This window comes from Arabidopsis thaliana (genome assembly GCF_000001735.4).
Source record: "Arabidopsis thaliana chromosome 1 sequence".
In the NCBI taxonomy this organism is placed as follows: Eukaryota; Viridiplantae; Streptophyta; class Magnoliopsida; order Brassicales; family Brassicaceae; genus Arabidopsis; species Arabidopsis thaliana.
In genome coordinates this window covers 18,730,675-18,751,367 of record NC_003070.9, presented here as the reverse complement: position 1 = coordinate 18,751,367, position 20,693 = coordinate 18,730,675, and the positions used below count along the sequence as shown (strand labels likewise).

Below are 20,693 nucleotides of genomic sequence, written 5' to 3'. Positions count from 1 at the left end.
ACTAGATGATGTAGAAAATTGATAAGGTTACAGTGAATTCAGGATTTATTTCACAAAGTGTCTTAAAAAAGTTCAAGCTAAACTAAATCAGTCACTACTTCTGCTCAGAAAATTGAAAGCCCACACACGCACTTCATAGAATATAGATTTAGAAATTCAACCTACCCCAAAAGGTTAAATCAAAGACTTCATCACTTACTTTATATATACTTGAGGACCAAATAGAGTGCGAATACCGACTGTTGTGGACAGAGTGAGCTGCCCCCTGTAACTTTTGTCTGAACCATTAACAGCTTTTGTCGTCCTCTGGATTTTCTGTGACATTTTTCGGTATAGTAGCCTCTTCGACATTTGGTGTCATGTTATGCTGTTGGGAAATGATCTGTGTTGGATTGCGAAGGAGGCTGGGTTGGTGAGTTCTCTGCCTGAGAAGCTGATTTCTCCTCTTCGACATTTGGTGTCGTCTTCTGCTGTTGGGAATGATCTGTGTCAGATTGCGAAGGAGGCTGGGTTGGTGAGTTCTCTGTCTGAGAAGCTGAAATCTCCTCTTGTAATGAGGATTCCGCTATGATCTTTGAGTTTTTATCTTGACAATCTGCGGAAACAGATCTCTCAGTAGCATCTTTCCTCATAACTTCTTTTTTCTCTAGTTCTGGAGGATTAAGAGTCTCTGAGTGAGATACTGGTTCCGAAGGATCATCACTCTCAGCATCATCGTTTCCTGTGGGAGCTTGTGTTTGAAAGTTAGCATCAACTGCTTGATTAATAGCTGCATCTTCAGCTTCAACTATTTGACTCATTGCTTTTTCAACTATTGGATTCATAGCTCCATCTTCAGCTTCAACTATTGGATTAATAGCTGCACCTTCAGCTTCCACCATTTCACTCATAGCTTTTTCAACTATTGGATTCATAGCTACATCTTCAGCTTCAACTGTTTGTTCCATAGCTGAATCCTTAGTTGGTTTTGCTGTCTCGAGATGTGGCATTCCCTCTTGACTAACCTTTTGATCCATTTTACCAACCCCCTTCTCTGCGGGTAATTGAACTTCGGCTGTACTAGAAGACATTTTTGCTGTAGTGGCGCTTCTCATGACACGGCCGTATTTAGGAGGAAAAGACTTGCCATTGTATAATTGCACACATCTTGAGCAATGCCATTCAGATTTCGGAACACCTTTTATATTGTGAGCATGTAGACATTTCAAGTGATATCCCTTTTCACAAGCATCACAGATTAGCACCGTTTCTATTTCATTGATAGTTCCTTGACATATTTGGCATGTCATTGCTTTACTCATGTATTCTCTTGAAGGTGGGTTCCACAAGAGATTTTGTTTAGCCCGCGGTTGCAGAACTTTGTGGATTAACTTAGCAATTTCAGCATGGTTGTTGTTTCCAAAAGGTGAAGAAGTTTGACCATAAGTTGCTCCTTTCATGCCTGGGAATGCACCTGGTGGAGTTTGAGACATAAATGGTCTAAAGCTCGGATCTGAGATTCTGGAAGAACTCGGAACAGGAACCTTGCTATCTGATGCAGTACCAAATGATATGGTGGAGGTACTGGAATGAGGTTGGGCAGACCAAGTTGTAGTATTCCCAAAATAATTTCCGGCAGGAACTGCTGGTGTATAAGAAAGGGTAATAACGTGAGAGATCATAATAAAAAAACTCATGGCCAAGAGAAGATATGAGATTCAAACTCAAAATGAAAACCTCATGGCCAAAAGGAACTGATCAACCAGATCATATAAAGAATATAATACCAAGTGTCGAAAGAAAATAAAGAAGTCATACAGACAACAAAACTTATAAAAACACTCTGAAAATCGGCACTAATACTCAGAAGTGGCACTATGAGATTCTTCAATAAGATTTAAACTTCTAAAGTATAATACAAATCCACAGCAAATCAACAAAATGACCAAAAACATTCACTAGCTAACACAAAACTTGAGCTATTTCTTCTACCAGTCTGAATATCTCTAGAATATAAAATGGGGACAGAACGAGGTAAGCAAAGTGGAGATACCTGGTCCCTGAGAAGTACCGGTATGCAAATCTGACTTAAACTGTGGTCTCTCCATTCTAGCTTGTGTTATTCCTGACGCTTCCCTAACGTAATGGCTTCCAGATGCATTAACAGAACTAGCGGATGCCTTCATCTCGCTATTAGGCCACTGATGCGCCATAGAAACATTATTTACTGCTGCAAAAATCATACAGTGGAGAACTTTATCATGACTGACTCCTGAAAGTTATTAGTTTACTTAAAATTACTGACTGTAAGCAAAGTCATACCTGGAGATGTAGATGTAGTTGATACTACTGGATTCTTTTTCAATTCCTCCATCTACCAAAACAACATATAAAGATATTTCGGATTTGTCTATAAATTGCAGTGAGATTGAAGAAGAAAGGAGGAGACAAACCTTTCTCTTGCCAAGAGATAGCTTCTCAGAGATGGTTAATTTAGGAGCTCGAAACCCTAATCTCTGATCCTTAAGCTTACCATTGAAACCGAGATCTTCAATGACAGCTCCAATAGCATCAACACCAATAATATCCTTGGGAGTAAACTCTTGACACATGTCAACCAATTTCGATTTAGCTTCCACCATTAGATCAATCTCCAATTCCGTCGGGGGTTTCCCACCTCGAATCTTCCGCAATGCCGATAACACCAATACAATCTCCGCCACTCTATTCACTTCCTCATCAAAACGTGGCTTCTTCTTCTTCACCGGCGATTCTTCCACAGTTTCTTCATCTCTCTTTTCTTCAACCGATTCGAGATTCACCGGTACATCATCACTAATGGCCACATCCATTCTCAACACGAGAGGAGAGAAAGAGAGCCGCGAAAGAAACGAATCAGTGAGTGAGTGAGAGAGAAACCCTAGAAGAGAGAAAGAGGGAAGATCTGAGGTTTTTTTTTTTGTTCTTCAAAATTTTGAAAAGAAAATTAAAAGATTAAAACGTCACAAAACCTAATTTTTCGCGGGTAAAAATTTGGGGGAATTTTTAGAGTGACGATTAACGAAATTTACAAAAGAGTTTTGCAGCAGCTAGAAGATAGAGAGAGAGAGAGAGAGAGAGAGAGAGAGAGGGGTTGCGGAGAGGCGTGGTGCTTCGGCTTAGTTATTTTCTAGAGAGATAAATCAAATAAAGTTGGGCCTGAATATATTAGGCCTTTAGTATATACTTCTACTAAACAGGATAGGGAAAGTGGGTTTTTAAGTTTTTCTTATTCCCATAAGCCCATATTATAGAGGTTCAATTTGATATGCTGAGTTCAATTATGCCAAAATCTCATACCTAACACAAAAGTAAATTTAAGTTTTAGAGGAAGATAATTTGTATTTGGATATCTTATTATATACAGTACTTTGGTTTTCTTATAAGGCTATAGTCTTTTTTTTTATTTTTATTTTTGGATATATTAACAAAATATTTTCCGCTGTCAGGCTTCGAATCTGAAAATCCAATGATCAAATTGATCAACCGAGGTTTTAGACCATGTGCTACAGCAAATATTTTGTTAAAAATATATATTTACAATTTAATTAGGTTGATATTTATGGAAACAATTTGTATATTTATGAATGGTTGTGATTAGGTGATATATAAAGGTACCCCGATGATTAGATGTACATGTCAATAAAGTGTAGAATTTCAGATTTGTATTCGTTGTATTATAATAGCTTATCGGATTGAGAGATATGAATACAGATCACATTCTAATAAATGTTTTATATAAGTTTATTTTTAGGGTTTAGAAAACAAATGCTCTCATACTCTTAATATAAATTTTCATCACCACCTCAAAGATTCATCCTAACCAAAAAAATATTGGCCTTTGATATGTAGTCCTATTTTTATGCATAATCGAGCCCAAAAACAGACCTCTCTGTCTACATGATTCAGGTTTCGTGAAATCGATGGTGAGATTTCAAATTATATTTTGAAGAGAAATTTCTTTGGGTATCCAAGAATAGCTTTGTAATGTACCTGAAGTGTCATGAGATCTTATCAAGACATCTTCGAGATTCGAATAATTTCTCTTCCTTCTTCTCCTCTTGACTTAACATATATCTATAATGTACATGCAATGGTACGACATCATCAATATAATCTCTACAACTCATGTTTTCTATTCATTACCTTGGGAGAGGATATTACCGATCTACAGTTGAAAAAGATGGAATAAAGAAGACAAAAAAACTCGGTTAATTAAATAGATTAGAAAAATAAAAAAAAGTACATACAATTTTTTCCAATTTGTTGTAATGTATTATGTATTCAACCAACTAAAGCACATTCTACTATATTATTTGGGAAGTACATTTTAAATATAACCTTATTTTTTGTAAGTAATTACATAGGTATGCCATTAGAAATAAAATTTAAAAAGTAAATTAATTCATCTCTTTAAAAATTAAAAAGTCAAATACTAATTTAATTAATTAAATTTAATTAAAAAACGAAATACATTATTAATTTCCAAAAAAGTAACCAATTAAAATCAACTAATTAGATTTGATATCCAAATTATCATATTAATTTTTTATTAATTATTATAGTACACCTCTCATCTTTATATGATTCTATTTTTGCGAAAAAATAATATCATCGTTATAAAACAATAATTAGAGTTTTTTCGCATATGCTATAATTTGAATTTTTAAAAACGAATATAAACTGTTCAATACATGAAAAAATATTATAACGGGTCAAAAATAGATTTAAGAAAATTTTATACTGAGTACTGAGTCACAATTTGAATATTTATATTCAATTTCATACATATTATTTTAAAATTTTATAATCTTATATACTACAATAATTAATAACATATTAGATTTTTTGTGTTAAAAAAAAAACATATTAGATTTTTTTATGTGTATGATGTGATTCAATTTTTAATACAAGCTAGAAAATCCTAGAATTGACGGGTTTAAATCGATATTAATACAAGATGGTATACTACAGGTGAAACTCTAAAATTAATAATCAAAATACAAGTGTATAATTTTAAACACTAAACAATATAAATAATATCAACAAAACATATACAACTCGCAGTTTACTGTACATTTAAAATCAAATAAAATAATATCATATATTTATAATCATCTTTACAATAAAAGTTTTTAGTTTAAGTAAAATATAAGCCTACCTACGGTATACTACAAGTTGAAATTATAAATAAGCAGATTAATATCACGATGTCTGTACCTTCTCACATACACACCTATCAAAAAGTTAAAACCTTTCAAAACCTCTTGGTATATTCAAATTAGGATTATTCATTCATGAAATTATTATTGCAAAGGTTTTGTGATGTCTTATAAGATGATTTTGGCAGAAGAGGATGTAAATTTTTTTTTTAAAAGTAATCAGCAAAATATATGTGTTTTTGGGAGTTTTTAGATAATTAAATCACAGAATAGAGTTGGGCATATGAGTAACCCATTCGAGTTCGGGTAGAACCCGTTCGGGTTTGGGATTAATGGGTATTGATTTACTACCTAATAGAATAATTCTAAATATTCGGTTCTGGTTTGGGTCAGATCCAGTTGGGTTTGGGTCAGTTTGGAAAAAGTTTCAGACCCTAAAAATACCCAAAAAAAAAGAAACGGGAAATTTTTATGTAGATAGCGAGTGTCCAAACAAATTTTTTTTTAAATTTGTTAAGTTTTAATAAATTTAATTATATTTGAATATATTTTACTAAATTTTGACAAACATAACAAATATTTTTTGAATAGTTTAGTTGTTTTGGATATTTAGGTCCAAAATTAATTGACATATTTATATTTATAATTATAATCTTAGATAATTAGATAACATTACGATTAAATATAATTAATATTTTGGATATTAAATTAATGTTTGGGTTTTTGAATACTCCTTTTGGGTAACGGATAATTTCCGGACCAATCGGATATCCACGGGTTTATTAAAAGTCTACCCAATAAGGAAATTTCCTAAAATTTTAACCCGCCCTAACCCAGTTTTTTGGTTCGGGTATTAGGTTGGTTATCGGGTCCGTTTTTTCGTCAGCCCTATCAAAGATAATCTAATATAGGCCCCAATTAGGTCTACAAATGTAACCAAAATACTATACAAAGACTAATTCTAAGTTAGGCCAAAAATTAGATCCTCTAATACAAAAGAAAAATGTTTCTTACCAAAACAATTATATACAAATTTTACACATTTACTTAAAACTACATATGTTGTATTTATTATAAAAATAACATTTTTAAACAAAGTCAATCTAATGAAGCATTATATGCAAATAGTAAAAATATTAAAAAATATTATGACATCATTTTTATACTATAATATTTTTTATGTAATTCAAACAAAATATACAATTTAATTTATACAAAATATTAATGCTGATCTAGTGAACGCATATATAAAGCAAAAATGAAATGTTAAGGCCAAAATACAGCTGACGATGATAATATATATATATATATATATATATATATATATATATATATATATATATATATATAAATGTTAGAAAAAAATAATCTACACTTATAACACGACGAGAATGGTATATAAAATTGAAAAGGCAAAAAAAAATAAAACACAAATCATTTGTTGGATTCAAGACCTAAAGCTGATGATGATGGTAATATACATTAATACAGATACATAATATATTTACATGTTTTAGTCCATTACATTCTCATACATTTTTTATCTGCATTAACCTTAAAAAGAAGAAAAACCAAGCACATGTTCTTCATTCTTCCCTCCGGCTCCGGTGAAGCTACTTCCGCCGGAATAACCACCTTTTTTTGAAACTTTTTCAATATTCCTAAAAGCAACCGAAAATCTGAAACTCATCGATTCATCGAGAAACCAAAGTCATCATCGTCTAACAACATGGAAGAATACACATTATTATGAGTCCCTCGATGATCCATAGAACCAAAATCATCTTCAGATTCTCCTTCTCTCAACATCTCAACCATCTCCACAACTTCTCTCATATCCATCCTCCTCTCTTCTTCTTCTTCGCAACATCTCAAACCAATTTTCAACAAATTAATCATTTCCGCTTTACAATTCTTCTTCCCTTTCATTTCCTTGTCGAACACGTCACCTGTTTTCTTCTCCTTAACCATATCGTTAACCCAAGTCACAAGACTCATGTTAGAATCATAACCTTGCGTTAAGTAATTTTCAGGGAATCTTCCTGTCAAAACTTCCAAGATCAACACACCAAAACACCAAACATCTGTCTTCTTCGTTATGATTTGTCCTTTCGAAGGTCTATACTCTGGCGATTTGTAAGCTGTCATGAAGTTATGTGCGTGCTCTGAGCTCATCATAGGTCTTAGAGCGTAATCTGTTAACAATGGCTCGAATGAATCGTCTAAAACAATATTCGATGACTTCATATGACCATGAGGGATTGTTAGTGTTGGAAGCTCGTCAAACAAGTAAGATAAACCCTTTGCTACTCCTTTTATGATCTTTAAACGTGTTATCCAATCCAATCCAGCGGAATTATTCGCTGCGAACGTATAATTCAAATAGTTAGTATTCACAAAAAGTTTTATAAAATGTCAAATTATTAACAATTCTTATTCAAACATACCATGAAGATGGCTTGCCAAGCTACTGTTGGGCATAAATTCAGTGACTAGAAGCTTCTCCTCTCTACGGTAATAGTAAGCAACGAGAGGCAATATATTTGGATGGTTTAATCTCCCTAACCGTCTCATATGCTCATGAAACTCATCTCTTCCGACATTGTTCATATGTTTATACCTCTTCACAACCAATGTTTGTCCACTAGATATCGCTGCTTTGTATGAAGCACCAAATGTTCCGCTACCAAGAACTTCAGCTGAAGCTCTCAAAAGATCTTGAAGATCGAATCTTTGAATATCGTCCCTCACGAATAGAAGCCTTCCTCCTGGATCAGGCATCGATCCTCTCCTTGTGTGATTTACGGATTCTGCGGGTTTATTGTTCTTGTTTGTGGATTGATGATAATTATAGCTCTCTATCCTTTCTTTTCCCGCAGAAGAAGGATAAGCTGACAAGAAATTACGTCTTCTTGATTGAACGAAACAGAACACAAGCGCGATGATCACTAGTATTATGCCAATAACAATCAAAATGATTGCTAGAGTGTAAAAAGATCCGGCCTTTTTCCCCGTGGGAGGAGAAGTAGATTTTGGATCAACGGGAGATACCGGAACAACAGGAACCCCCGGAGAGGAAGAGGAACATGGACTTAAGGGAGCATCACACAAACCTTTGTTACCTACAATTTACAAAACATAGAATATTCATGTCATCAAAAATGCATCAAACTCTTGAAAGGTTTATGCAAAATTTATATGAAAATAATGAATTCTCTAGTTGCACACCTAAAAAGGATGTCATGTTGACATTTGATTCTAAAAGCATTATATGACAATATTAATATGTAGAACATTTTTATTGTTACCTGCAAAAGAGCCTGGATCCATGTTTCGAAGACTTTCAGGTATCGGTCCATCGAGATCATTGTTTTCAAAGCTAGCTAATTTAAGATCCTTCTGTTGAAAAGATGGTATTTGCCCTTGAAATTGATTACCATTTAGCCTCAACTCTAAAAGCATTGGCAAAGAGGCTAGAGAAGAAGGAATTGTTCCTCGGAATGCGTTATTAGCCAGCAAAATTTTCTTCAAAAGTGGCATACCTAGAAATGCATCTGCGGGTATCTCCCCCGAAAACCGGTTATTAGACAAATACAAAGATTTCAGCGAAGTAAACCTCTTAACTTGAGGCATTGGGCCATTGAAGTTATTGTTCATGAAGCTTATGGTTCGCAGATTCTTCATTGGAACCAATGGGTCGAGGTTTAGTTTCCCGGTCAAACCCATTCCCTCAAGTTGTAATCCCCAAACGTAATTGCTACAAAGAACACCAAACCAATTTGCTGTATTTCCTTGACATGGTGATGATAATGGATCCCAACTACGAAATTCTGAACCATTTGCTAATGTATCTTTGAATCGCAAGAGACAATCTGCATCTGAATCCGGCACAACCACCTGAGACATTGCCACCGGACATAACACGCTGATAAAGATGATGATGAAAATGCAAGAAGGTAGATTCTTCTTCAAGGCCGTGTTACACGCAAGCGTAAACGGGTCCTCCCAATTGCGCATTGCGGTTACACGCGCAATGGAATCGATTTGATTGATGTGAAATCTCTTGTTTTCTTCTTTTTCTTTTTTGTCTTTCGTGATCGCCAAGAAATTGTGTGAACGGAAGAGAGAAAAACAAAACCTACCAAGAATAGACAAAGCAAAGTATTTAAATTTGCAAAATTGTGATTATTTTTTTTTGGATTTGTGGCATCTTAAGATTATTATTAGGTGAGAGAGTTCTTTGGATAACCATTCAATTATCTTGTTTTAACTTTTTAAGTTATATATACATGTAATCGTTGTTGTACTGATTTGTCATTTGCTTTAGTTCCAACCAAATTTATTTTTCTCTCTATATGAGAATTATTTTGGTATAACTGATTTTAAGAATCAGGCATAACTGGTGGATTGTTCTATATGATGATGATAATATCTGAACCAATTAAACAAGTAATGTGATATAACTCGGTAGAGTTTTAGAGATTTCTGTTTTATCACCAGTTACCCGTTAAAAACAAACAAACAACATGTTTTATAAATTAATCGACAAATATGGTCAGTCAAACTAGGAGTAAAACTTAGTAGTCTCTTAATTTTCTTTTCAAAATTCTAGTAATGAAATTATAAAGGATGACTTTGTTATTCCTAAATTATGTGACTGCGCACGATTAAGAGTTGTTATTTTCGGACAGTGTTACTCGAGGAAAGACATAAAAAAGACAAAAGACATAAACAATGATAAAATTAAACTTTATGGGGAGAAAATCAAATGTAAAAAAATGAAGAAAAAGAAAATGGAAGGTCAAAAAGTTGAATGCTGAAATTGTTCTTCTGAAAGAACGCGGAATTGGGTTAAAGAGCTTTAAAGTGTTGGTGGGCCGACACGATTGGTCGGCATGAAATCTTAAGGTGTGAACCTTTCAAGTACACATTTCTGCTGCTTATGCAGTGTCCATACTCCAATTTCGGTTCGTACTGGAAAACATACTAAAGTGGATGTATATTTGATAACAGTTTTTGTTTTTGTTTTTGAATACTAGTATTATATAAAAGAGATTTTTCCTAGTCTACTAATGTTTCAATCCAATCCATTGTAGTTATCAAACTAGTTATTTATGGGTATTCAAAGCTGATAATATGGTACTGCGGGGTAGTAGTATAATACTAAATAATTACTTACGAAATTAATAATGAAATGAGTAATTATAGAATGAATGCATATAATTAAGTGTTTTTTTTTCACAAAAGAAAGACGCCTGAATTTAATAATAAAGTGTATTAAATATTAATTCACATTTGTCGTAAATACGTGGATTGTAAAAGTGTATCAATCGTATGTATGTACCACTGGTTAAACAAATGTATGATGCATCAATAGTCAAACTAAAAAACTCGCTGATCTTTGAACACGAAGTTGAAAAAAAAGTCGAAAAAATCTCACTGATGTATGTAAAAAGAAAATATGTTGGTAAATAAAAGAAAAAATGGGAGGATAAAAAGGCAGGGAATAATCACAAACTTTTAGGCCTAAAAATGATAAGTGTTGGACCAACCCATGGCTTGCACGTTTGGTCTCATCTCGTTACTTTTGTTTTCGATCTCATCGATGTCTGCGTCTGTGCGGACCATTTTACCCTTGCCTTTTATTACTTCACTAAAAGATGAACACACGAATTATTTAGACATGCGGCACACAATTTTATTACGGTTAAGTTTACAGTTTTAAGGCGAAAATATATCGTTATGCTTTATGCTACATTAATTATGTATAGTAGTACTCCCTACCCAAAACAAAGTTACGTATAGTACTTTGATTGGCCATCGAGGACTCAAGGTTTACTAAATAGAAAGTAAAACAAAGAGATGTTTATTGCATTCGTCGTCCACACATAGAATAATCAATCATCATCATGATTTGTTTTACATTCTTAAGTTCTCGTAATTATTCGTTTCGTACGTTTTTTTAATTTTATTCCAAAGAATTTAACATTAATATTTTGAAGAACCATGTGCTACTAGCCTACTATTATACTCAATTGACAACAACCCATTTTATTTTGCTTTTGCTCGTGTTTCATTCATTTCGAACGATTGGATTTACATAAAATAGTCTATACACAAAGACAAAACAAAATCGCTTTTTTTTTTTTTTTTTTTTTCATTTTGTATACTATTATTGTGGAAAACGCAACATTTATATATCATACTATTGATCTTGCATGGTTCCATGAATTTTCTAGGTAAAAAAAGTGTGTTAATAGAACAAACAAAACTGTTAAAACATGTTGAATTACTTAATGCAATTTGACTCTGGTAAAACATGGTCAGCCACGACATTTCAACTACTCTCATTAACTCCCAAATGTTTCATCATTTAATATATGAAAATCATTATATAATACTCGTATGATTCAATTACTCAGATAATAGTGATGTAATGCATGACACTTGTTTTTGGAATTTTATTTTATTTCCAGTTATATATTACAGTTGTTTACTCGTCAGACTAATATTGACTGTTATTAGAAATAAAGGTACTTAATTCTTATTCTTTACGCGCTACAAAATAAGCAACAATGGCAAAACCGTAAAAATGAGTAGTCAAAGGGGTATTTGGTTTTAGAAAGAGATGAGGATAAAAATGAGGTTAAGCGTTTTTATTATTCCCCTGGTGGAAAGTAGGCAAGCAAGTGGTATCATCAACAAACAAAGCACTTCTCTTTTGATTCGATTCTCTCTTTACCTTGAAGCTTCAATATCAACCAAATCTTTTTTCTCAAAATCTCAAAGAATCTCTCAAACTCAGTCTCCTATCTGTCTCTCTGCAAACTATTACCAACCAGGTTAGATTCTTGATCTCAAAGTTTCCATCTTTTTATTTTATGTCGGTTGCTTTCGCTGAGTTCTGGTTTCTTTGATTTTCTTAGTTACAGAACACAACTTACTTTGTTTTTTGGTTTGGGCTGTGTTGAAAATTGAGCTTAGGGTTTTATGTAACAGTTGTCTTAGCTCATAGTTACGGTTAAAAAGCTCTCAACTTTGTCTCCCTAATGATAATTGAATTCAATCTTGTTTATGATTTTTCTCTATTGGGTCGATCTTTAACTGAATCTATCTACATAAAGATCCAACCGTTTTAAGAATCTTAGGGTTCTTATCATCTTGTTCAAAACTAAGATTCTGTTTTTTGGTGTGGCAGATAATTTAGATATGGAAGCTACTCAGAAACATATGATTCAAGAAGGATCTTCAATGTTTTACCATCAACCATCTTCAGTCAAACAAATGGACCTTTCTGTTCAGACATTTGATTCTTACTGCACACTTGAATCCTCTTCAGGCACCAAGTCTCATCCTTGTCTTAACAACAAAAACAACTCTTCTTCAACCACAAGCTTTTCCTCTAATGAAAGTCCCATTTCTCAAGCCAACAACAACAACTTATCAAGGTTTAACAATCATTCCCCTGAAGAAAACAATAACTCTCCCTTGAGCGGTTCTTCAGCGACAAACACCAACGAGACAGAGCTTAGTCTCATGCTTAAAGATTTGGAGACTGCAATGATGGAGCCTGATGTAGACAACAGCTATAACAATCAAGGCGGGTTTGGACAGCAGCATGGAGTTGTTTCTTCAGCTATGTATAGATCTATGGAGATGATCTCTAGGGGAGATTTAAAAGGAGTGCTCTATGAATGCGCAAAAGCTGTTGAAAACTATGATTTGGAAATGACTGATTGGTTGATCTCTCAGTTACAGCAAATGGTTTCTGTTTCTGGTGAGCCTGTTCAGCGCTTAGGAGCTTATATGCTTGAAGGTCTCGTTGCTAGGTTAGCTTCTTCGGGTAGCTCCATCTATAAAGCATTGAGATGCAAAGACCCAACGGGTCCTGAGCTTCTTACTTATATGCATATCTTGTATGAAGCCTGCCCTTATTTCAAATTCGGTTATGAATCTGCTAATGGAGCTATAGCTGAAGCTGTGAAGAACGAAAGTTTTGTGCACATTATCGATTTCCAGATTTCTCAAGGTGGTCAATGGGTGAGTTTGATCCGTGCTCTTGGTGCTAGACCTGGTGGACCTCCGAACGTTAGGATAACGGGAATTGATGATCCGAGATCATCGTTTGCTCGTCAAGGAGGACTTGAGTTAGTTGGACAAAGACTTGGGAAGCTAGCTGAAATGTGCGGTGTTCCGTTTGAGTTCCATGGAGCTGCTTTATGCTGCACGGAAGTCGAAATCGAGAAGCTAGGAGTTAGAAATGGAGAAGCGCTCGCGGTTAACTTCCCGCTTGTTCTTCACCACATGCCTGATGAGAGTGTAACTGTGGAGAATCACAGAGATAGATTGTTGAGATTGGTCAAACACTTGTCACCAAACGTTGTGACTCTGGTTGAGCAAGAAGCGAATACAAACACTGCGCCGTTTCTTCCCCGGTTTGTCGAGACAATGAACCATTACTTGGCAGTTTTCGAATCAATAGATGTGAAACTCGCTAGAGATCACAAGGAAAGGATCAATGTTGAGCAGCATTGTTTGGCTAGAGAGGTTGTGAATCTTATAGCTTGTGAAGGTGTTGAAAGAGAAGAGAGGCACGAGCCACTAGGGAAATGGAGGTCTCGGTTTCACATGGCGGGATTTAAACCGTATCCTTTGAGCTCGTATGTGAACGCAACAATCAAAGGATTGCTTGAGAGTTATTCAGAGAAGTATACACTTGAAGAAAGAGATGGAGCATTGTATTTAGGATGGAAGAATCAACCTCTTATCACTTCTTGTGCTTGGAGGTAACTAATAAAAACCTTGTTCGGTTTCAGAAGAGATTAGAAACTTCTTTTAAAGTTTGCAGAATCTGTTTGTAAAAGTAAAACTCATGCATGATCCGAAGGAACAAGTTGTCAAATGTTGTAGTAGTAAGTGATATGTTGATGACCCCATATATGTTTAAGGTTTATGTTTTTTTTTTTCTTTTCTCACAACAAACTATGATTTGACATCAAACTTATAACTCTCTGTTTATGATGTGATAAATTAATGATATATGGTTTTTTCTTGTCGTTTGTATTACGCACAAGGTTAGGAAAATTTGCAGATTTTTTTGAAGCAATATCATTAAGTTAATGTAGCACCAGACATCTAATTGACTAATCGAATGTCCTAAACAGTCAAACGTTTAACCAATTTTAAGGTGTTTAGAATAGTACTCAATTTTTCATTATAATGTATTGTTTTTTTTAATAATTTTTTAATTTTGTTTCATTATATTAAATGTTTTACAAGTTTGGATGCAAATATAAAATGTATTTGATATTTTGCAGCCACTTTTGTAATTGGTTGATTTTTTAAAAGTTAAATAATCGAACGTTAATGTACGTTTAAATGATGAACATACGAATAAATCAAAGTTATAACCAATTAGTTGTTTGATTAAACAATACTTGTAACAAAAACATACATGATCCCATTTGTAACCATCGTTTTAATGTTTTAGTTAAGAGATAATAAGAGAGAACCGGAATTCTTTTTTTGAAAATGTAGTTTGAAAAAGTGGTTAGAGATAATAAGAGAGAACTGGAATTGTTTTTTTGTACTTTGGTTAAAACTATGGTACGTTTGGAAATGAAACAAAGATAATCTTGAATTATTATACATTTGAATTATTGCGCCTTCTATGATCCGAAAGATAGCTGTTCAAACCACAGTTTTACCACATTTGGAAGCAGCGAAATAATGTTCCTCACAACAACACTATCTTGCCTCGACAAAGGAAGCATTTTGGAAACTTAATGCAACCTTGGATTAGATGATTTCACTTTTGTGTCTTTACATTTATTTGTTACCTTGTTTTTAATTTTGGCAAGGTCTCAAAAACTTTAGGTTTTATTTTGTGTAATTCCTAAACTTTTCATTTATAATGATATTTACAGTTATATCAAAAATATTCATTCTTATTTTCCCTTTAACTACATAATAACCAGAGAGCAGCTTTGGATATATAATGTCGGAAGGCATGCTCTTATGCTACTCCATTTCACATTAAGTCTATGCTTCGAAATTTATAGGAACGAAATGTTCCAATCTTTCATTGTCTTCCTCTATTATTTAAACCCAAAACCTCAAGCAATAAAAGCAGATTGTTTTCTTTGACTATACAAAATAATAAAATTTAAATCCTACAAAAAAAGAAGAAAATAAAAAGCTAAAAAGAACTAATGTTTCACATAGTTTGTAATATATTATTTCGACTATTTACGTTCAATCGTCTGTTTCAATTCATTCGTTCGATTGGTAACTAATGATACGGTTCAACTCACAAGCATATCAAACTAGATACCAAACAAACCTGAGTTCAGTTTTGCTACAACTATGAACATATAGACGAGTGTGTAATCAATCGGTCAAACACCACTCTCCATTTTTGTAAAAGGACAACAAGCCCTATAAGAAAAGATGATGAAAGGAATGTGGAAACTCCAAATTAACACCGTTTCCCCAATTTTCATGCTTAATTATTCGGAATATATTCTTGGTCCATTAAAAGCTTGCTTCTTCTCTATTTGTATATGGTCATTTTTTGTTACTTAGATCTTGATGGATGTCATGATTACGTAATCATTCGTCAGACAAAAAAGGGAGTTTCTAGAAATTTTGTTTTAAATTATCTTTGTCGTTTTTATGGGTATAGATATATATAATTTTCAATTGCATAATTTTCAAATTAGTATGGTACCACGAGAAAGAAAGAGGATAAATGGTCAAACCGTCATCCTTACGTCATGCTGTCGCTGATAAACGTGTGCGCTTATCTGAACTAATCTACCTTTATTCAAATACTATATGCAATTGAACAATACTTTATTCTTTATTGTTTTTTTTTTGGTTTTCTGTTGAACATATTATTAGTTACAGTTTTTTTTTTTTGGTAATTGAAACATTTTATTTTTGTCAACAACTTTTTATTAAACAGATCGGATGTATATTAATAGTATTATTCTTTTGTTACAAATTTTCTATATCCAAGTTGAGTCCAACATAGATATATTATTACAATTCAAAATGATGATCATGAATTCTGTATAGTTTGTTGTACAGTATTATTATGGTCAAGAATGCTAATTTCTAACAAACAAAAAAAAAAATGACAAGAAAATGAGAATGCTAATTTGGTAGTAATTATTTTGTTATCTCCACTGACGTAACAAAATGAGTAGAGTAGACAATAACCATTTGGTCAGGATTATCTACATGATTAAAACACCAAATTTACTCTTTCATATGTCGTAAAAAATGTATTGTTTGGTTGTTCCTACGTAACCATGATTGATATACTGTATGATATTGATACCCCAAATAAAAACACCCATAATTATATATTGGTAAGAATTTCTTCATTTTGTGTAATCAATCAGTCAAACGAAATCAACAATTCAAACAATACATTTTAACCGCTTAAAATACATAGTATATATATACTGTCATTTTTAACTTTCAAAATTCTTTTACCATGCTACTAATTCTCATATCATAATATTGGCCATGGAACTTTAAACGCTGGCCTTGTTTAGATGGATGCAGGGTTGTTAGTTGTTACAGCATTGGTCAGACTCGGACCCTAATTCGAATTTGACCAACATTTATTTTCTTCACTAAACTTTTAACATATGGACGACCACTAAACAAAAACAAAAAAAACTGTGGATTCGGATGCAATAATTGGGATATATCCACGGGGTCCATTAACGAGTCAATGTGTGATTTGTACACTTTTGCCTTTCAAAATGAAACATCTTTATTGCGAGTTATTATAAAGATAGAAGATGATGAATTGATGACGCAACTCAAACCATCGATGTTTGAATCTAAATCCCTATTTTCTAAACATATACTTCTGCTAACGTATTAATGCATTTTGGAGATAAGTTTATCAAAGAAAGAAAGTTTTTAAACTGACAAAAAATGGCGTCTTATTATAAAACATTGACTAATAAATCATCTTATTATTTTTGGGGTTACATCATCTTCTTAATTTTGGCCAACTGTCAATACAACAACTCTTTCCTTAACTATAAATACATCTTCATCAGAGATTCAACAAATAAACATATTTTTCACTAACTCTCTCTAAGAGATTCAAGATGCCAATCTCAGAGAAATCTTCTGCTACTAATACGAGGTTAGTTGTTAAGAAGCTTTTCGCCAGACAGCTACATGAAGGATTTGGTGCTGTTGTAAGAAGAAGCATCGGAAGGTAACCAACATGAAGGATTTTGTGCTGTTTCATTAGTTCCAAGTGTAGTAATGAAAAAGAGGTTTAATATGTGTGAAATTTTGCAGGTTTGAGTTCAGATACTTCGACCCATTTCTTGTCCTGGATGAATTCTCAGGTGGGTCTTGTCTCTTTTCTTCCTCTGTTTTTGCTCTGTTCTTTTCAATCCAACTTGTCAGATTTTAATGATCTTTAAAAACTGCAGTTTCAGCTCCTGCAGGATTCCCAGATCATCCACACAGAGGTTGGTTTTGTTATCGTTATTTTAAACGCAGTTTACACGTTAAGTTTGCGTTTACACGAGAAAAAACAAATATTTTGAATAATAAATTTCAACTTTCATAAAGATGTTAGTATATACCTTTCATTTGACGTTTATGTTTATAATTACTTAAATTAACATATGTATAATTTTTCTTTAAGATATTTTAAGTCATGGTTTCATTTGGAAGCACATTTAATTTATACACAAACCTAAGTTGCAATGCTAATTAAAAATCAAGGCATTAATCTTCACCTTCTGATAAAAGCAGAATACATATGACCACACTAACCAAAGCTATCACTATATCATGGTTCTTCTTGTTTACTATTTGTTTTTTCTTTTCCAAAATCAGGATTTGAGACAGTCACTTACATGTTAGAGGTATTGATCTCTTCTCATCTTCTTATTCGATTTCTCAAGAATCGCCACGCGTAACTCTTGATGAATATGTATACATAGGGAGAGATTTTGCATGAAGACTGTGAAGGACACAAAGGAGTAATAAGAGAAGGAGGATTACAATGGATGACTGCAGGAAAAGGCATTGTTCATTCTGAAATGCCTTCTTCTAATTCCAATGGCATTACTCACAACAAGGGCTTGCAGCTTTGGATCAATCTCTCCTCAAGACAAAAACTGTAAGCTTCTTCGATAAGAAACATTTGCGGATTAACCAATTGACAATGAGTGGAGTGATCCATGTTATTTTATATACTAGATTAGGTTTCTTCTTACTTGAAAGTCCGTGAATTCTCAGAGTGGAGCCGAGTTATCAAGAGATAGAGAGTAAAGACATAGCAGAAACAGAGAAAGATGGTGTGAGAGTTAGAGTCATAGCAGGAGAATGGAATGGAGTTAAGTCAAAGATCTGCACAAGAACGCCAACAATGTATTTAGACTTCACTCTCTCGCCGGGTTCTCGAATCTCTCAACCCATTCCACTTCACTGGAACGCGTTTGTCTATGTTCTTCAAGGCCATGGTCACTTTGGGGATTCCAAGTTACAACATTCAGCCGCTGCTGCGCACCACTTGCTGGTTCTAGGCCTAGGTGGTGACATGTTAGAGGCTTGGAACGGTTCTGATTCCGGTTTGCCTCTTCGGTTTATCCTTGTGGCTGGTGAGCCTATAGGTGAACCAATGGTTCAGTTTGGTCCTTTTGTTATGAACACACAAGAAGAGATTGATGAGACCATTGACGACTTTGAGAATTTTAGAAATGGGTTTGAAAAAGCTAGACATTGGAAGTCTCAAGCTGCTTCTGCCTTGGGACTGTTCTGAAATCTTTTTGCCTCTAGTTATAATTTTTTGAATACTTCTTTACCTGTTATTGTAATGATCTTTCCAAAATTATTAGAGAAAAATTGGAGTGTGAGATCTCTAATCATTTCTTAGTAAGACTTTATATCAAAATGTAAGACGATACTCTTTATTCATAAAATTGAAGTAAACATTATTTTGGAACATTCAAAGTATTCAGTTCAAGAAAATTTGGTGTTGTTGACTTCAATCTCCAATGCTTCTACAAACTTATCAGCATAACCACTTAACAATCCAGGACTAACTAAAGTCTCTTTCAATTTCTTATGATTCCTCTTCACTAAGTTCCCAATCTCACTATCTATATCCATCACAGATTTAACAGTATCTCTCAAGTCCTCTTTCGAGAACCATCCGGAATCTTCTCTCTGCACTTTCACAGAGACTTCGAGTTCTTCAGTCAACAATCTTGTGATGAGAACTTGATCTGCCAATTGTGGAATAAACACAATCTGACAATCACTAACCAAAGACTCCCACATTGAACCAAAGCCACAATGGTTCACAAAGCAACCTACTGATGGATGAGACAATATCAAAGGTTGTTCCAACCATCCTTCCCAAACGATTCCATGCTTTTTAACCCGTTCTTCGAATCCTTTTGGTAACGCTTCTTGAACCGTTGGTGAGCCTTTTGGCGGCATAACCGATATTAAAAACGGTAGACCCATTAGCTCCATTCCTAAACAGAATTCTTGAAATTGATCCTTCTCGAAAAAGAATTGAGTGCCAAACGCACAAAACACTACCGACCCTGGTTCAAATCCGTTTAACCAGTGATTCCATCGGTCTTCTAGAAATTTACCACTCTTATTTTGCGGTTCAGGGAGCATTGGACCGGTTAAGAGAAGTTTCTTTTGACATTCTTTTTCGATGAAACCGCATAGCTTACCTTCAAGTTCCACGCAGGTCCTTATGGAAACGACGTCACAGTTCTTAAGGCCTTTGGTGATCAGACCGAAAAGCTCATGGGAATTCGCAAAGAGAGAACAGACGTTAGCTTCATGTCCACGTAACGCCACTTTGGATAAAGGATAATCCGGCGGAGGAAACCCTAATTCAGCCCTAGGTGCAAGAACCATAGCTACACAAGCTGCCGATATGATCTGGTAATTGACACTCTTTATTCCAAACTCTTCTGCCATTTCTGGAACCCAATGAACAAAATCGAAAAAGATTAGATCTGGTTTCAAAGCACGGACCTTTGCTTCGATCTGATCGCGTAAGAGATCCATGGCAACGAATATGGGTTTCTTAGTTGAGTTTGGGAGATCCGAGGCTGTCTCGGCGCCAAAAGGGAGACCATCGACAGGAGGGAGAGTAAGAGGCTCAAAGACAATGCTGTCTGGGAACAGATTGAGAGGTTGGAGCTGCTTATGAGCTTTCTTGGGGAGGAAGAAAGTGACCCTATGACCTTTCTCAGCTAGTTTGTTGGCTAAATGAAGATATGGAATCATATGACCAAAACCAAACCATGGATACATAAAAGCATGAAATTTTGATCCCATTTCTTCAAGAGAGCCAAATTGTTGACCCTTTTTTTTTCTTTACTCAAGTTATAGAAGAATGGTTGCTTTTCTTTGTGTAGTTGATATTAAAAGAATGTGTCTTAAATATTAAGTGGGATTATTTAAGCTGTGTTTAGGTGCTAATTGCTTGATTGC

At 34.1% G+C, this 20,693-nt stretch overlaps 5 protein-coding genes across 9 annotated transcripts; 2 read left to right on the top strand and 3 right to left on the bottom strand.

Moving 5' to 3' along the window:
* Positions 1 to 29: 29 nt before the first annotated feature.
* AT1G50620 (RING/FYVE/PHD zinc finger superfamily protein) lies at positions 30 to 3,127 on the bottom strand. The gene is made up of 4 exons (NM_103944.3): positions 2,433 to 3,127; positions 2,302 to 2,353; positions 2,033 to 2,209; positions 30 to 1,624 (listed from the first exon to the last, which is right to left on the bottom strand). The coding sequence occupies exons 1-4, from the start codon at positions 2,829 to 2,831 to the stop codon at positions 363 to 365; spliced, it is 1,890 nt and encodes a 629-aa protein (NP_175477.1). The 5' UTR covers positions 2,832 to 3,127; the 3' UTR covers positions 30 to 362.
* Positions 3,128 to 6,562: 3,435 nt separating this feature from the next.
* Positions 6,563 to 9,341, bottom strand: PRK5 (Leucine-rich repeat protein kinase family protein). The gene is made up of 3 exons (NM_103943.3): positions 8,489 to 9,341; positions 7,628 to 8,302; positions 6,563 to 7,543 (listed from the first exon to the last, which is right to left on the bottom strand). The coding sequence occupies exons 1-3, from the start codon at positions 9,195 to 9,197 to the stop codon at positions 6,867 to 6,869; spliced, it is 2,061 nt and encodes a 686-aa protein (NP_175476.2). The 5' UTR covers positions 9,198 to 9,341; the 3' UTR covers positions 6,563 to 6,866.
* Positions 9,342 to 11,718: 2,377 nt separating this feature from the next.
* On the top strand, positions 11,719 to 14,305 carry SCL5 (scarecrow-like 5; the record flags this gene model as incomplete). 3 transcript variants are annotated; one of them, NM_001333445.1, is made up of 2 exons in its annotated part: positions 11,719 to 12,022; positions 12,379 to 14,305. In NM_001333445.1, the coding sequence occupies 2 exons, from the start codon at positions 11,809 to 11,811 to the stop codon at positions 13,968 to 13,970; spliced, it is 1,806 nt and encodes a 601-aa protein (NP_001323177.1). In that variant the 3' UTR covers positions 13,971 to 14,305. The 3 variants fall into 3 exon arrangements, with proteins under 3 accessions (NP_001323177.1, NP_175475.2, NP_001323176.1); NM_103942.3 differs by having other exon boundaries at positions 11,821 to 12,022; positions 12,379 to 14,237; NM_001333446.1 differs by lacking the exon at positions 11,719 to 12,022 and adding an exon at positions 12,033 to 12,194 and having other exon boundaries at positions 12,379 to 14,236.
* Positions 14,306 to 17,168: 2,863 nt separating this feature from the next.
* Positions 17,169 to 18,990, top strand: AT1G50590 (RmlC-like cupins superfamily protein; the record flags this gene model as incomplete). Of its 3 annotated transcripts, NM_103941.2 has the most annotated exons (6): positions 17,169 to 17,427; positions 17,514 to 17,563; positions 17,651 to 17,689; positions 18,063 to 18,091; positions 18,170 to 18,348; positions 18,468 to 18,990. In NM_103941.2, exons 1-6 carry the CDS (start codon positions 17,315 to 17,317, stop codon positions 18,988 to 18,990), a joined length of 933 nt encoding a protein of 310 aa, NP_175474.1. In that variant the 5' UTR covers positions 17,169 to 17,314. The 3 variants fall into 3 exon arrangements, with proteins under 3 accessions (NP_175474.1, NP_001322957.1, NP_001322956.1); NM_001333443.1 differs by having other exon boundaries at positions 17,651 to 18,091; NM_001333444.1 differs by lacking the exons at positions 17,169 to 17,427; positions 17,514 to 17,563; positions 17,651 to 17,689 and having other exon boundaries at positions 18,042 to 18,091.
* Positions 18,991 to 19,129: 139 nt separating this feature from the next.
* Positions 19,130 to 20,609, bottom strand: AT1G50580 (UDP-Glycosyltransferase superfamily protein). The gene has a single exon (NM_103940.2). It carries the CDS (start codon positions 20,535 to 20,537, stop codon positions 19,191 to 19,193), a length of 1,347 nt encoding a protein of 448 aa, NP_175473.1. The 5' UTR covers positions 20,538 to 20,609; the 3' UTR covers positions 19,130 to 19,190.
* Positions 20,610 to 20,693: the final 84 nt, after the last annotated feature.

Bases quoted from the DNA above. Each gene is read 5' to 3' on its own strand.
- AT1G50620 (NM_103944.3), bottom strand. From the start codon at position 2,831: ATGGATGTGGCCATTAGTGATGATGTACCGGTGAATCTCGAATCGGTT. The intron at 2,210-2,301 runs GTATGACTTTGC...TGATTTTTGCAG, and splicing joins AACTACATCTACATCTCCAG to CAGTAAATAATGTTTCTATG. The intron at 1,625-2,032 runs GTATCTCCACTT...CTTATACACCAG, and splicing joins CGGTACTTCTCAGGGACCAG to CAGTTCCTGCCGGAAATTAT.
- AT1G50580 (NM_103940.2), bottom strand. From the start codon at position 20,537: ATGGGATCAAAATTTCATGCTTTTATGTATCCATGGTTTGGTTTTGGT.
- PRK5 (NM_103943.3), bottom strand. From the start codon at position 9,197: ATGCGCAATTGGGAGGACCCGTTTACGCTTGCGTGTAACACGGCCTTG. The intron at 8,303-8,488 runs GTAACAATAAAA...TGTAAATTGTAG, and splicing joins GGATCCAGGCTCTTTTGCAG to GTAACAAAGGTTTGTGTGAT. The intron at 7,544-7,627 runs GTATGTTTGAAT...ATACGTTCGCAG, and splicing joins CTTGGCAAGCCATCTTCATG to CGAATAATTCCGCTGGATTG.